This window comes from Sarcophilus harrisii, chromosome 3 (genome assembly GCF_902635505.1).
Source record: "Sarcophilus harrisii chromosome 3, mSarHar1.11, whole genome shotgun sequence".
NCBI classification, from domain to species: Eukaryota; Metazoa; Chordata; class Mammalia; order Dasyuromorphia; family Dasyuridae; genus Sarcophilus; species Sarcophilus harrisii.
In genome coordinates this window covers 402,631,383-402,649,378 of record NC_045428.1, presented here as the reverse complement: position 1 = coordinate 402,649,378, position 17,996 = coordinate 402,631,383, and the positions used below count along the sequence as shown (strand labels likewise).

Genomic DNA, 17,996 nt, shown 5'->3' with positions numbered 1-17,996 from the left:
TATCTAGGAAGAAAATTTCCTCAAAGAGTAGTGAAAATAGATTTATTTACAAATTCAGAAAATAAGTTATGGTCATCTTTCTTATGAGAAGAAACAGCTAATGGTTTTTATTCAATTACAGGTGTGTCAAAAATTATCCATTTACACATAAATCTGTGACTGAAGACTTACTTGTGTTAATAGATAATGTTTAGTGTAATGACTAATGGAATGTAGTTCTCATGGATATATTCATCTTCTAATTTTATTTGAATTATGAAATTTGAATAATATGGTATTTATATAATGTTTAAGTGTTTTCATTTGATTCTACAGTAATTGTATTAATTAAATGTAGATATTGTTATCCCAATGTAGGTAGAGAGAGTTGAGTGCATGATTTCTTCTGTGTGGTGCTCCCGATGTGAAAACTCTCTCCGCCAACACAGATCAATTTTACAGATGAGAAAACTGATGCTGAGAAAGGTTAAGAAACTTATTTCTTGAAACACATCTACTGAGGTGGTTATTTGAAACCAGTACTGATTAAATTCCAAATTCAATGTCTGGCACTCTTTCCAGTATGCATATTGCCTTATTGTCTTGATCATTAATTATATAGTAGATATTTGGCTTCAGGGCTTGTCACTATATATATATATATATATATATACATACACTTAGAGAACTTATTTTAAATAATAACTAGTTCCTCTGGTTATTTTAGGACAATACACAACAAATTCTTTTTATAGTTATAACGATGTATGCATTTTCCAATGCTATATATCAACTACTGTGGTGGTAGTGATGATGATCTGTTTTGTTTAAAGGAAATTTTATTTCCTGAATTGTATATCTGAACATCTTAGATATGTTATGAACACCCACATATAACATACTTAGTTATAGTTAGATATTTAGATTGGTTTCTGTGTGAGAGTGTGTGTGTGTGTATGTATGTATTTATGTGTATATGTGTGTATATATATATATATATTTTCCCTCAAAACTGGCTTATATCCTTAGCCCTATCTTTTTATGGTAGATGAGCCCCATCCATCTGTTTTCTTATGAATATAGATACTTGACATTTATTACCATCATCCATCTTTTAAATTCTCCTGATTTTACATACCCTCTGAAAATTTTGGGTTTGTTACTCCTGATCCATCACATCAGCTCTTTCTCTATTATTACTAGTCAGGAAAGACCTTGACTGTGAACTCTGAGCAGAAGTACTTTTCTTGGTTTCCATTGAGTGAAGTCTAGTTTTAAAATTCTGTGATTCTTTGGTTTCTAGTGAAAACACAACTTTTCCTTTGGGATTGGGGCTGAATGGGCTTCTTTCCTCTCTTCATCCTATCACTAATATCTCCACCCTAATTTTAGGTCTATTGATCTCCAGCCTCCTCCCATTTACATCTACATTTCTTTGCAAAACAAAGCAACCTCTTAACCCTACTTTAATTTCCTGTCTAACCCTAACCCTGTTCACTTTCCAGATATGGTTTCACCTTTACTTCCTAGATAATATGTTAGAGAACTTATTGTAATCAAAATGATGTGGGTTCAAATACCACCATCCAACAATTATTAATTGTGTAAGTATAGAAAGTTACTTAACTTCTGAACCTCAGAGGTAGTTAAAAAAACAAATGAGATGATGTAATGAAGGTGTTTGTCATGCAAGGTATGCAAAAGTCTTAGTGCAGTTTTAAGTTTTAATCACTGCATTAGGGGTTTCAAAAAAATAAATTTTAAAAATAAATGTTAACCACTGTTAATAGTAGAATTAAAATTATCCAGTAGAATGTAAACTTCTTGAAGTTGGGCTATTTTGTTTATATGTGCAGCTTCTGGTGCAGTGCTTGAACATAGATGATTAATAAATACTTGCTGAATTGCTTTGTTAGTTTATTGTATTTGTTGAAGTTAAATTTTCCTTCTTTTATCTCAAAATATCTGTCTATGCCCATATTTTGTCTTTTTTATTTTTAAAATTTATTCTGAACTTAAAAAATAAAACAAGCATTTTCATAACATAGTAGAATGGAAAAAAGATGATTTACTTAAATGTGAATCTGCAAATGTATTATGTTTTACTTTCCATTTCTTTTCAATATATAATAAAGTTATCATGTAAGTTTCTTTTTTCCTTCTTTTTTCTTCCCTACTCTCCTTCACCTAGAGATAATTAACATTATACACACACACACACACACACACACACACAAACACACACATACACACATATACCATACACACACCTATACAGACACAGATACACACACACACACATATAAAACCATTCTATACATTCTAATATTTATCAATTTTCTCTCTGAATGAAGATAGTGTCTTCCTTCATATCTTCTTTAAGTGTTTACTAATTTTGCTCTTCACTATTTTGTGCAAATCTATCCATGTTTTTCAAAGATCATTTGAGCTCATCATTTTGAATAGCACAATAGTATTTCAGCACAATTATATTGTACTGTTCAGCCATTCCCTACTTGATATGCATTCCACAATTTTTAGATCTTTGCCAACACAAAGAGAGCTGCTATAAATGTTTTAGAATATATAGGTTCTTTTCCTTTTTCTCTAATCACCTTGGGAAATACATTTTGGAGTGGTATTGCTGGGTCAGAGGGTAGAACACAGTTCATTCAGTAAACTCATTGGATGTAATTCCAGTTTGCTCCCTAAAATGGTTGGATCAGTTCACTGTTCTACCAGCAGAGAATTATTGTTCCAACCTCCAGCATTGTCACTTTTCCCTTTGATGATGTTAACCAATCTTATAGTTGCAAAATGATATATCAAGGTTGGTTTTAAATTGCATTTTTCGAGTTAGTAATGATTTAGAGCATTTTTTCACGACTAACTTCTTTTGATGTCTTCATCAGAAAATTGCTTATTCATGTCCTTTGATCATTTATCAATTGGGGAATGACTCATATTCTTATAAATTTGACAAAGTTCTTTGTATATTTGAGACATAAGACCTTTATCTGAGAAAATCTCCATAAAATGTTTTCCCCAAATTTTCTGCTTTTCTTTTGATCTTGGTATCAAAAACTTTTTTTTGTCTTTTCATGTTTTTAAAAGCTTTTTATTTTCAAAATATATACATAGTTTTCAACATTCACCCTTGCAAAATCTTGTGTTCCAAATGATTTTCTCTCTCTCTTCCCCCTACTCTCTCCCCTAGATGGCAAGTAATCCAATATATGTTAGACATATGTAATTCTTCTATACATATTTCCACAATTGTCTTGCTGCACAAGAAAAATAAGATTTAAAAAATGAGAAAGAAAACAATTCAAGCAGACAATAAAAAAAATGAAAATACTATGTTGTGGTCCACACTCAGTTCCCAAAGTCCTCTCTCTGGATGTAGATGGCTCTCTTCATCACTGAACAATTGGAACTAGTTTGAATTATCTCAGTGATGAAGAGAGTCTTGTCCATCAAAATTGATCATCGTATAGTCTTCTTGTTGCCATGTACAATGATCTCCTGGTTCTACTCATTTCACTTAGCATCAATTATGTAAGTCTCTCCAGGCCTCTCTGAAATCATCCTGCTGATTATTTCTCATAGAACAATAATATTCCATAGCATTCATCTACCATAATTTATTCACCCATTTTCCAACTGATGGGCATCTACTCAGTTTCCAATTCCTTGCCACTACAAAAAAAGGCTGCCACAAACATTTTTGCTCATGTGGGTCCTTTTCCCTCCTTTATGTTCTTTGGGATACAGGCCCAGTAGAGACACTGCTGGATCAAAAGGTATGTACAGCTTGATATCCCTTTGGGCATAGTTCCAAATTGTTCTCCAGAATGGTTGGATCTTCACAATTCCACCAAGAATGTATCAGTGTCCCAGTTTTCCCACATCTCCAACATTCCTCTTCTTTTCCTGTCATCTTAGCCAATCTGAGAAATATGTAGTGGTATCTCAGCATTGTCTTAATTTGCATTTCTCTGATGTATAAAAACTTTTTAATATGGTCGAAATTATACATCTTACCTGTCTCAATGCTCTCCATCTCTTGTTTGTTCATAAATTGTTCACCTATTCATAAGCCTGATAGATAATATGCTTCATGTTCTTCAAGTTTTTTGGTAATATCTCTATATCTAGGTCATATATCCATTTTGATCTTATCTTGGTAAATAGTGTAAGATAATGGTCTATGTCCTGTTTCTGCCAGACTGCTTTGCAGTTTCCCAACAACTTACCAAATAATGAATTCTTATGCCAAAAACTTAATTCTCTATACCTTTCAAATACAAGGTTACTGTATCTATTTGCTGCTGTAAATTGTATGTCTACTCTTTTCCACTGATTTACCTTTCTGTTTCTTAGCTAGAACCAGATAATTTTCATAACTATTACCTTTTAATACAATTTAAGATCTGGCACTAATAAGCCTCCTTCCTTTACATGTTTTTCTTTAGTTCCTTTGATATTCTTGACATTTTATTCCTCCAAATGAATTTTTTATTGTTTTTTCTAATTTAGTAAAATAATTTTTGGTAATTTAATTGGGAAGGCATTGAATGTATAAATAAAGTAAAATTGACAGTTTTATTATATTGGCCCTGCCTACCTATGAACAATTGATATTTCTCCAACTCCATTCTCAGGAATGTTAGATCCAAGCTGTGTGCTGAGAATGAAGAGAGAAAGGAATAGTTGATGTTAGAAATTTTAATGTGATGAATAAGGGGGAATATTCCTTTTACCTTTACAGATGTCTCTCACTTTTTTTCAGAGTTGTCTCTCTGCAGAGAGAAATATAGAAGTGTTTGTCATTCTGGTATGTCATAGGATATAAAGGGATGGGAAACAATATCCTACATAATTACTGATAAGATTTCACTGAGTAATCTATGCTAGTGAAATGGAGTATAATGTACTCTCCTAAATGCCTGATTACTTAACTTACTATGAGATCTGGATTTGGGCAGTGAGAAGAACATAATCCACCAGATCTGGGGGAAAATAAAAGTAATTATAGTAATTGAAGTAATTGAAAAAAACTATTTTTAAAGGAAGAGGAAAGCCAGTGAAAAAGGAGAGATCATTATGTCTGATCCATGTATGTGTTTTTAGGTTTGAGGAATAGAAGAAGATTGAGTAAACCAGTTTTTTTAAAAAGTAGTAAAATTTTTAATGTAATTGCTGCTGTTGTCTTTTTATTTTAAATATTCTTTTTGAAAGTACCATTAGACTAAGTTAGGGTATATGAATGCAACAGAATATTACTGTTCTATAAGAAATGATCAGCAGGTTGATTTCAGAAAGTCCTGGAGAGAATTACATGAACTAATGCTAAGTGAAGTGAGTAGAAAGAGAACATTGTACATAGCAACAAGATTTATGATGATCAAATGTAATGAACATGGCTCTTTTCAACAATGAGTTGATTTAGGCCAATTCCAGTAGACTTGTGATGGAGAAATCCATCTGCATCCTTAGAACTATGGGGACTGATATGAATCACAATATTAGTATTTTCACTGTTTTTGTTGTTTGCTTGTTTTTTTCTTTCTCATTTTTTACCCTTTTGGTCTGATTTTTCTTGTTCAGGATGATAAATGTGGAAATATGTTTAAAAGAACTGCACATGTTTAACTTATATTGGATTACTTGCTGTCTAGGGGAGGAGAGGAAGTGAGTAGGAAGGGATGGAGAAAAATTTGGAACACAAGGTTTTGTAAGGGTGAATGTTAAAAACTGTCTTTGCATATATTTTGAAAAATTAAAAGGTATTATTTTAAAAAGAAAGTGCCATTAAATGGAAAGAATTTTTTCCTGATCTGAGCAACAGATTTTAAAATATATGAACTCTTAAGGACAAAAAAATTATATATACAGTATTTCTTCATTAGCTTGTTTATGAAATTAAGCAGCCCTCTATATCAGCATATTTGATTTTAGATATATCTAGGAATGAGAAAATAAGAAAAAGAGAAAAAAAAATTTATGCAATAACCAATTTCATATTGACGCTTTATAATAACAAAATTAAAGTACATATTATTTAAAGATAAGTATACTTTAACCATGCATACAATAAAAAATGAGTAAGGAACCATAAATATTTCATTTTTTATCTTAATATACATTTTTATTGTCAATTAAATGTTGCAATCTTAAAGAAAGAAGGGAAAAAAGAAAAGGAAGTGTTAAAATTGAAGTTTTATTTCAGAAAGTCAGTATTAAATATTATAAAAATGATGAATAATAAGATAAACAATGCAGTACAAATATAATATACACAATATCAGTCCCCAAAATGCTAATATATTACATAGGGAGCTTAATATAAAAGGCATCCTCATTTCTGCTCCCATTCTTGTCTTTTATTAACTTTGATCTCAGCAGGGTTCACATTTCCCAGCAATATTTCTGGGTGGTAGATAGATATGCATCCAGCCTATAGTCTGACAATCCCCATCCCCTTTAGCATTGCCTCTTTTATTTATGCTATTCCTAAGCTTATGAGCTGTCCCTCTCTTCAAGGAATAGCTTTAAATATGAAATCCTCTGTTTCTGGTTGTTTCCTTATGGTGGGAGAACAGCTTTATTTTTTTAATAATAGCCAGGCAATGCTCCCACCTGATATTCTCTTTTCCTCCTCTTTCACCTCCTTAGAACCCACTAGACTAATCCCACTGGGTCTTTATTAAGAAAATTCTTCATATACGGACAGCCAAAAGCTCCCTAGCCATAGATGGGCAAAACTCCTGGATGTGGCCTTCTGATCACCTTTTCTCCACTTGTTAGAAACAAGATCATTCTGATTTAATTCTGCTAACTGATACTAAATGTGCTAGACTGGGCCAGGCTCAGGATTGAAATAAAGTGAGATTCTCTTAGATCATCCAATACTTAACAAAAAAGGTTTATTTTTGCACTGGGTCAGGTAAATACAGGCTCATCCCCTCCATATAGAAAAATAATGGCCTGAAACATGTTGATTTTTGTGACAGGTGCAAATCCATCAAAGCTCAATGATTCCCTGAAACTCTCCTTTTCATACCCTACACAACTGAGAAGTCACGTCAAAGGCTCAAATCCTAGTTCCCTGAACCAAGAAAGTCTCAGAACCTTTTAACAAAAAAAATTAGTCCAGGTTACATGACAGGAATCCTAGTAGATACTGATCCTATTACAGAGCCAACACTTTGAGAAGAGTTTCAAAAATCAGAATTACTAAGGCAAGGACAGTATCTGCCCAGAATGATGTTAGAGACATCCATACAGGGATCATCAAATGAGCAAGTGAAAAACTATAATAGTCGTGCAGCATCAAAGTAATTCAGACAGAATTCAAAGCAGCACTATGCAGAGATTAACACTGCTATTACTTTACTCTCCTATTTTTACTTTTATGCCATCTTGTTTCCCCCAAATACATTGATTATTCCTGAAGATTAGAGACTGCCTCTGATTTATATCCCTACAATGCTTTTCACATTAGTATTTTTGTTCATATTGTGTTAGAATGTAAACTCTGTGAGGCCAAGTAGTGTTTCATTTTTATCTTTATATCTCTAGTATTTTGCACTTCTTCCATTATTTCAGCAATGCTGGAGTTTTCTTGGCAAAGATACTGGAATGGTTTGGCATTTCCTTCTCCAGCTCATTTGATTGAGTCAAAAAGGGTTAAGTGACTTACCCAGGTCTAAGGCAAGATTTGAACACAGAACTTCGACTCCAGGCCCAGTGTTCTATCCACTGTACCACCTGGCTTCCTTGTACATAGTAGTTGTTTAATAAATGTTTGGCTGATTTATAGTTATTCAATAAGCAAATATTTTGGTTGGTTTAACTGAGCAACAAATTTTCCTTCAGATTGATTACCTAAATATTCCATATGTCTATAATGTCAGAATCAAAGCATCAAATGTGTAAGCTGTAAAAATGTAGACACAAAATTAGTCTTGTCATTCATTTTTATCTTATTTTAATAATAAATTATTCAAAGGAAATGAATTTAAAATAAATTTAGTTATTTTAAGACTTGTGAATTCATGATTCGACCTTAGCAAAGAAAAGATCTGACATTTTCTAGAACAATAAAATGAAAATCATTGCTGGTCAAACCAATGTTTTGTCTAACCTAGAGTTCCATTTCTGTGATATCAAGAGAATGGGATACAACTTTCTCTCTTGAGATCAACCTCACAGAATAAGGCTATAGATACAGATATAAAGCAAAATGTTCAGATTTCCCTTAATGATACATGATAAGTATGCCATAGATCACTAAAAATAATAGAAAGGAAAAGCCTTGAATTCAGGGATCTTGTAGAATAGCAAAAGAATGGCATATAGCTTTCTTTCTTGAGATCAGCTTCAAAGAGTAAGGCTATAATATGTAATAGGTATAAAGATAAAGGTAATAGCTATAAAGCAAAGTGTTCAGATTTCCCTTAATGATCCATAATGAGTGTACCATACACAGATCACTAAAAATCACAGAATGGAAAAGCCTGAATTCAGGGATCTTATACTTGGGTTATATTCTATCTAGATAGGCAAATAAGGAGCAGGCCTGTGGTTTCTATTCCTAGGAAGAAAACTGCCTGAAAAAATAATTGGCCCCTTTTTTGCACTTGAGTTTGAAAGTTGCCTTAGGCACTGAAAAATTAGACTTGCTAGGGTCACACTGCCAGTCCTAGAACCCAGGCTTTCCTGACTCTGGGACCAGCTCTGTACACTACATATCCCATTGTCCCCCATCCCTGAAATTGCAGAAGCCTTTTTGAGACTTACCTCCGGAATGATTTTATTATTTATATACCAGATATCAAAGTGATACAGTGGATAGTGTACCAGAGTAGAAAGATAATTGAGTTTGAATACTGCCCCAGACATAACTGTGTGACCTTGTACAAGCCATATTATCCCCATAAGCCATGGTATCCTTATTTGTAAAATTGGAATAATAAAAGCACTTTTTTTGTTCTTTTTAGTAATGTCCAATTCTTTGAAATCCCGTTTGGGGTTTTCTTAGCAAAGATACTGTAGTGGTTTGCTGTTTACTTCTCTAATTCATTTTACAGTTGAAGAAATTAAGACATAAAGTTAAGGGTTAAGTAAGTGGCCCAGGATCATTCACCTAATAAGTGTCCAAGTTGGGATTTGAACTCAGAAAAATGAGTGTTCCTCGAATCCAACCATTTTGGAGAGTAGTTTGGAACTATGCTCAAAAAGTTATCAAACTGTGCATACCCTTTGATCCAGCAGTGTTACTACTGGGATTATATCCCAAAGAGATTATAAAGAAGGGAAAGGGACCTGTATGTGCACGAATGTTTGTGGCAGCCCTTTTTGTAGTGGCTAGAAACTGGAAACTGAATGGATGTCCATCAGTTGGAGAATGGCTGAATAAATTGTGGTATATGAAAATTATGGAATATTACTGTTCTGTAAGAAATGACCAACAGGATGATTTCAGAAAGGCCTGGAGAGACTTACACGAACTGATGCTAAGTGAAATGAGCAGGACCAGGAGATCATTATATACTTCAACAACAATACTAGATGATGACTAGTCCTGATGGATCAGGCCATCCTCAGCAACAAGATCAACCAAATCATTTCTAATGGAGCAGTAATGAACTGAACTAACTATACCCAGAAAAAGAACTCTGGGAGATGACTAAAAACCATTACATTGAATTCCCAGTCCCTATATTTATGCACACCTGCATCTTTGATTTCCTTCACAAGCTAATTGTACAATAATTCAGAGTCTGATTCTTTTTGTACAGCAAAATAATGTTTTGGTCATGTATACTTATTGTGTATCTAAGTTATATTTTAATATATTTAACATCTACTGGTCATCCTGCCATTTAGGGGAGGGGGTGGGGGGGGGGTAAGAGGTGAAAAATTGGAACAAGAGGTTTGGCAATTGTTAATGCTGTAAAGTTACCCATGTATATATCCTGTAAATTAAAGGCTATTAAAAAAAAAAAATTAAAAAAAAAAAAAAAAATGAGTGTTCCTGACTCCAGGCCTGGCATTCTATCCATCCCAACACCTAATTGCCCTTAAAAGCACTTACCTCACAGGATTATTGTTAGGATCAAATGAGATAATATACATAAAAGTGCTTTGCATACTTTAAAATAGCTATATAAATGACAAACTATTGTTATTAGTATTAGAAAGGTTTATATTCATTTATATGAGCCTTTTTTGAAGCCGACTTCCATAATAAATTTATGTATACTCTATCCCAATGACAACTATAGGTACTGAATAGGGAATTAAAATAGCTGGATTAAATAATTCATGATAGGCCATTATGTAGTTTATAATGCATATTATACCAAATAGCAATGTAAGGGATCTAAAAATAGCTCATTTTATTTAGAGCTAATTTCTAGTCTTTTAAAAGGACTATTTACATATGAGAAATGTAGTAGCATCTTTAGTTATGAGAAGAGAAAAACTTCCTTTCCAGATTGGGCATCCCCTGGTTTCTGTTTACAACTCAGGCTCGTTCAACATTATTCATCTTTTCATCCCCCATTATGAGCTCTTGTGTGATGTCAGTTGTAAAGTTGGGTAAAGCCAGAGAGTCAGTCCTCAAGAAGAAGGAGCTGATTAAATCAAGGGATTGCCCCAATGAATCCCAACACACTTAAGCCAGTGGAGCCTCAGAGAGATAAAACAGGTAAGCCCGGTCATCAACCCCACACCTCTCCACATGTTGAGTGGTTTTTTTAATACTTAGTTTTTTTGCATGTGTTTTGCTCTCCAGCAGCTTTAGTGGTGGTCTTATGTATTTTCCTAATACTTTTAAACTTCCTGATTTTCTTCATTTGCTTCAATCTTAAAAATATGGTTTTTTTTTGTATTTACCTAGATAGACCAACTCCGAGTTATTCTGTTCCCACTGAAACTACCTCCCAGGATGCTGTACACTGTCATAGCCCTGGAGACACAGGTGAGTATTGTACTGGTCCAATTTAGAAACTTCTAAGGTTACTTCCACAAAAGCAGAGGCTAGCACTTCCAGAATCTCATGTAAGTGGAATTTTACATTTGTCTTTATTTTTTGAAAATGCACAATTATTGAAATATATATAAATATATCCATGACTTTGATCTCAAACCATTTTTGTAAGAGTCATATTAATTTCTCTTGGTTAATATTCAAATTACTATTTATTTCTACTCCTTTTCTTAATTCAAAGTTCTTTTAGCATTTTTCTCTCAGGTTTCAAGGACTGAAGGAACCATTGTTTCACCATTTCTTGGCCTCCCAATCTTATGCTTTATTAATTATCTCAATAGTGGGCTATTGCTTGGTGTTCTTCATTTTTGAAGGACCAAAATGACATCACTAAAAGAGAGTGCCTGCCAAAGAGTAAGCACTTGATAAATGCTTGGTGATCAATTGATTGATTGATTGAACCATCCTAGACTGTCTGACTATAAATCTGATATTGCTGGCATTCTTCCACACTGCTGTATACTCAACTGTGAAGCTGATGTTTTGTTTTTTTCCCAGTTGTATAGCAATTCTACCTTTAAAAAAAAAAAAAGTGCCATGAGGATCTGGTTGGTAGGGAGTACCTCACGTGGTATCTCTCTCCATGGAAAAGGGGATGAGATAACCTGCTTCTGGGATATGCAAGGAGAAAGAGTTAGGAAAGTATCCTGGGAAGGCTGTGGAACTGACTGAGACCACTTCTGTTCAGTTTACCATGTGGTGAATGGGAAATAATTGACTATAGAGATATCTAAAAATAAGATAAGTTTATCGTTGGCTTTGAAAGGATATGCTCCAAAACAGAAAGCCAGAGGGCAAAATCGGTTCAAGATTATATTGTTGTGTATCACAAGTAGGGAGCAGCAACTTTGGATTTCTTACTTTTTGGAGGCTGATCATTTAAAGATTATTCATTCTGTGTTTTGCTTGAAATATAGGTCAAGATACAGCAGATGCAAAAAATGATGATGACTCCTCACAATGTTCTGATGACAAATTATTAGAAACTACAATTGATGATAAAACACACCACGATAAATTTGTTGGGAAAAATGTTGCACCATTGGAGTTAATGACAGAGGTAAATTTTACTTACACATTATTATATATTTGAAAGTCATGCTGTTACATTTTCACAATTTTCAAAACTCCCCACATTGACATTTACCTGACCATCTTTGAGATCCACTTACAGATTCTTCTCAGAATCCACCTGGGCAGCACTAATTGAGGAAGGGCCTCAGGGCAAAGCTGGAGTTAATGCTTCAACAACTCTGCTTCCTCTCCCTAAGACTGCCTTGGGATGCATCATGAAGAACATCAACATGCCCTTAACCCTCTGTTCATGTTCTCTTGGCTTACAGTGCCTTTTCTCCTCACCTTGAATCTCGAATTCCTATCTAGAATTTAAAGCCCAACTCAGATTTTTTTTTGCAACTCTATAATGTGATTGTGTAATATTTTGTATTATAGTTGTTTTATATTATAGTTTGTGTTTTCCTACTAGACAAACTTCCTGTGAGTTAGATATATCTAAAGTGGGAGAGGTAATGTGTAAGATAAAAAAGGAGACATGAAGTATGTTTAGTATATTTTCCTGCATTTTTTTAACTTCTTTCCCACTAACATCAATGAGAATTAAATACCTTATTTGTGAAACTTGAATTCAGGCACCATGATATGCTAAATACTTCAGTAGAAAATTTATTGATACCGCACTCCTCCATCCAGTTCATATCTTAAGAAGAAACAGCAAATTAGGACACAAAACTTGTATGAAAATTAATGAACATTTTGTTGGGAAGAGAGAAGATGATTCCTCCTCCCATCTTTTTTTCCAGGTTGAACAACTAGATCCAAGATCCCAGACCTAGAGTAAGGAGGGTACCTTAAAACTTACTTAATCCGAAACTCATTACACTATTAAGAAGATGAAAGTGGAAAGGAACTACTAATTCATTTGTGTTTCCTATACTATTGACTCCTTAAACTTTCAACTTTGCTCCTTTATAACTCAAAAAAAAATGTATGATGTCAATTTCTAGGTTTAATGAAAAATGTATGGTTGCAAAAGTTGTACTTAACAATTAAGTCCTTTTATACTTATTACAGTACTTGCCATACATTTTGGAGAATAAAATAAATGCACTCCAGTGAGAAGTTTCCTAATGCCATCTTTCCTGATTCTTGATGCTGTCTGCTTTTTCATGAATGAAGTTCTTCATTGCACAAATCTACTTAGTTCTCAGAAACAAAAAGAAAATTATTAAATGTTAATAATTATATCATTTAAGTTTTGATGATTAAATAAGGAAAAAATCCTAAAATATTTTCTTATCAACATAGATTACCACCACATCCTTACTATGAAATTTTATAGGGAAAAAAGAACATTTTTCCATTAAAAGTAATAATTTATTTTAAAATGTGATAGGAAAAATCTGTATTTGAATCCGCATTACTTGAAATCATAATTATATACATTTTGGTCATTTCCAGCTCAATAGAATATACAGTATAAATTACTCATCACACAAGAGCCTTAAACTATGATAGGAGTGTTGCCTTTTTTCAAAGAAGGTATATACATCTATCATGACAACACTTTGTAATAAAAACTCATGCATGTGGAACTTTTAAAAATTTTAAATAGTTTATTTTTTCTAGTAACATGTAAAAACAATTTTTACATTTTTTTTAATTTGAGTTCCAAATTCTCTCTCTCCTACTTTCTCCCCATAATATCAATTATACATATGAAGTCATAATTAGTCTAATCCATAACCAGGAATTCTTTCTACAAATGAAGGGAAGTTCAACCTTTTTAAAAGACCTCAAAAAAAGGGAATTCTTGACCTTCTTTTGAGGCAAGCCTTTTCACTTTCTGTTTGCCCTATTTGTTGGGGATATTTTCTTACAACACGACCAAATTTATCTCTTTGTAAATTCTACATATTGTTTCTCTACAATCAAGCAGGATGAATCTAATATTTCTTTTATGGTAGAGCGCACTGAATACTTACACAGTTTTCATTTCCCACCCCTGGGTATTTGTGGTAACATTTCTAGGTCATTCACCTTTGCCAAATTAGTTGCCTCTTCTCTGGATGTTTTTCAGTTTATCAATGAGCTCTTAGAATATGATACTCGGAACCGAATACAAAACTCAAGTTTTAGTATGAGCAGCATAGAGTACAGTGGGACTATCACTGCCTTTTTCCTGGTAATCATGCTTCTTAATATAGCCCCAATTCACTCTACTCATTGAGCTTGCAAATTAGCTAAAACCTATATAATTATCCCTTTCATATTGGGAAGGTGTATGGTGTCCCCTAGATCTGGAAAATCCATGTAAAAATTTTTTACCCTCCCTTTGTACCAAAGATCTCTGAATTTTTTCTTTTTCTTTTATGAGATGTTTATAGTTTCTTATTGTAAAATTTGGGTTATTTGGTCATAGGTTGTGCATCATTTGGTGGCTTTTTAAAGTGTCATCTGTGGCTTTTGCAAAACTCCAAAAAAAATCCCATTTAATTTCTTATGCTGACTCCTGATATATCAAAACTTTGATAGGGAAAGTTGCTATATGGAAGGAGTACCTTGTTTTTAGACCAGCTGCTGGATATATACTTCCTTCTTCATATCTTGTAAAATGAAAAAATTGATATTTTTATTCCCAGTATAAGATAGTACATTTATTATTATTATATTTATTAATGTCATTCCATGTCATTAAATTCATTTCAGTTTTCTAACCTATCAATATATTTTGGATCCTTATTCTACCATCTACAATATTATCTATTCCTCTTCCTTAGATTGTGAGCTCCTTGAAGGGCAGATACTGTCTTTTTTTTTTTTTTTAACTAGGTAAAGATTTCAGTAATCTTTTTTCAAACTTTAATGATATCCTTGTTCAATGTGGTTAAGCCGAAAAGAATGAAATGTGTTTAAGCAATAAATGAAAAGAACTTCATTGTTCAGTGGCCTTCAAAATACTAGAAATCTAATTCTCGAGATCCATAAACCAAAAAAAAAAAGAGAGAGAGAGAAAAGAGTCACATGATATAAATGTGCACATGACCAGAGGTAACTCTCAGGTTTGAGGGTAGACGGGCTAAAAGATAGGAGAATCCTTTTAGAAACCCAAGTGATGTCTGCCTCCAGGAAGTATCTTTTGTCTCTTATTTTATTCCTAGCATCATTGCCCGGCAAGATAGGTACTTTATACATACTTATTCTTTGACTGACTTTGTATCATCTGCAGATTTCATAAGGATATCATGTATCCCTTTTCCCAATCAAAGATAAAAATGTTAACAGTGAAGCCTAGTATAGAATGTTGAGGAATTCCACTGGAGACCTGCTTCTAAGTTAATATTGAACAATTAATATTCTTTGAGTCCATTCTCTAATTCTTTCAGCTAATTCTGAATCCATATAATTATATTATTGTCCAGCTCCTAACACTATATTTTTTGCTACAAGAATATCAGAAGACTAAATTTAGTCAAATACTTTGTCAAAATCTAGTAAAATGTATCTACACCTTTCTCCTGATCCACCAATTAGTAATTTACCTATCAAAATAAAATTAGTCTGGAATGACCTATTTTTATATATATAGTCATGCTGGCTCTTTGGGATTACATATCCATTTTTGGATATTCACTAACCACTGCTATTATAAAATAAATGTTACAGGCTTTTGCTAGGAATCACAGTCACATTTATTAGATGATTCCATTCTCTCTCTTTTTAATTAGGACATTTATTCTTCCTTAATCTTTGAATACCTCTCCCATTAGTGGTTCATCAATTACTCCTCTCAGTTCTTTGTATACCTGAGGATATAGTTCATCTGAACCATATAACCTGAACTCATTCAATGTTACTAAGTGTTCTGTTAATACTTTTACATACTTATTTTGGGTATCAATTATTTGTTGGCCATTTTTGTTCTGTCCTTTCTGATTCATTTTTTTAGTTCATAATATACTTCTAATTTTTCGACCACTGGAAATGACAATAAAAATAGCTAACAGGTAGTCAATATGTAGAGAAGTAAAGAGATAATTAAGTTCTTTTTTCTGAAGAAGTAAATTGTTAAAAAAAAAAATCTTTTGTTCAACTATGTGCCAACAAAACTGATAAATAACATTGATGAAGACTTATATAAATATAAAATTACCATTTAAATAGAATAAGAATAAAGAATTTAAATAAACATACATCAAAAAAGGAATTGAATAAAATCATAAATGAGCCTCTAAAGAAAGAACCACAGAAGAAGACCCAGATGAATTTACAAGTGAAAGAACAATGAACTCATGCTCTAATGTTTGCAAAAATAAAGAAGGCAGGCTACCTAAGTACTCCCTGTGTTTAAGACAGATATGATCCTGATACCCAGGGCGAGAGAAACTCCTTAGCAGAAAACAGGAAAATAAGGATCAGTGACTCTAACTTCTCTTTGATGTCAGTTATCATCTTATCTCCCCATAGCTTCTTTTGATCCTCCTTTTCCCACCAGTTTTGGCTTTCAAAATGCCTTTTTTTTTTTTAATTTTCCATAGTTTTCCTCCAAGCTGAGAAATTCCTTTCCCTTGCAATTCTGACACACACTTAAAGAACCACATCATGTCTTCGTATTTGTTTTGCTAACTGACCCTGCTTCCATTTTCTATATCTGACTTTTTAAAAAGCTAAGTTGTGTGTGTGTGTGTGTGTGTGTGTGTGTGTGTGTTCCTTGTGAAGCCATGTTGGTTTTTTCAGAGAAGCCTCTTTTTCTTCCTCATTGTAATTGTTTTTCTTTCTTCAGGCTTCACTATTGGGAGCCTGCTATCCCACCTAGGTTGACTTCTATAAAAAAATCTTTTTCTCCTCTGAAGTCTTTGAAATATTTTCTTCCAAAATCTATCCCTAGTGGAAATTTATATTTTCCTTTTTCATATCACAAACTCAAGAAAAGGAGAGTAGTCACTTTATTGTAATCATACTCAACAGCAAGCATTTATTAAGCACTTACTATGTGCCAGACATTGCACCTAAGGGCTGGGAATAGAGAGAGGCAAAAGCCAGGGTTCACCCCTCTTAGGGAATTCATATTTCTAAGAAGGGAGAAGGTATAGCAAACAACAAATACACAAAATACATACAATGTAAATGGAAAGTAATCGTTAAGGGAAAGTTCTGGGTGAGTTTAGAGAGTGGTGTACTAGGCAAAATCTTTTTCAGAGAGTGGAATTGGAGGCAACTCAGGAGGAAAAGACAGCATGAAGAAAGGCTCAGGTGGGAAGATAGAGTAGTATTTGTGGAATGGACAGCACTGCTGGATTGTAAAATGTGTAAAGACCCTGACAAACTGGGAAGGGTCCAAGTTCTTCTCAAGGTTCCCACTCTTCTCCCTCCAGCAATTGGTTCCTTCTGTTTGATAAGATTCAAATTCAAAAACAAAGCTTCTTTTGTGGGTTCCTTTGCATTTTGAAGGCTGAAAATTGTCATTAAGGCAAGTCCTAAAATTATTAGCTGCTCTGCTTTTAAGAGAGAACAACTCCAGAGATGTGTGGATAATTTAAGCCCTCATCATGGTTATATCATTCCTCTTTGCCAGGCTTGTGGTCTGTTTTCCAAGCTCCTCGTTTACTTCCTTTCTCAGTCCAGATTGTCTATCGAATCCCCTTCTTAACAAAATTACTTCTGTTTTGTGCCTTCATCTGTCTTCACCCAGATGTTCTCCACCATGCTTCCCCATTCAGTTTCTTGTATTTCCTTACTTGAGTTAATCTTCTTAAAATACAGTGTTACTTTTATCTTCTTTTACGTGTTCTAATTATGACATCTTCCCTTTTTAAAATCAGTGAGGTAGGAGGAATACCATCCTGTGTTTTAGGGGCCTGCCTTTCTTTTGATCCTTTAACACTAGAAGACAAGCTGGTATCAGAAATATGTTAGATCTCTGCAACAGATTGTAAGGTTC

The 17,996-nt window shown here is 33.4% G+C and overlaps 1 protein-coding gene across 1 annotated transcript in view; it reads left to right on the top strand.

Annotated features, from left to right (window-relative positions):
• The window catches only part of ERICH2 (glutamate rich 2), an 84,967-nt gene that overhangs the window by 56,397 nt on the left and 10,574 nt on the right, over positions 1 to 17,996 (top strand). The window contains exons 7-8 of the mRNA XM_031960479.1: positions 10,889 to 10,969; positions 11,956 to 12,098. Coding sequence (XP_031816339.1) covers positions 10,889 to 10,969; positions 11,956 to 12,098 — 224 coding nt within the window. The remainder of the gene's footprint in view (positions 1 to 10,888; positions 10,970 to 11,955; positions 12,099 to 17,996) is intronic.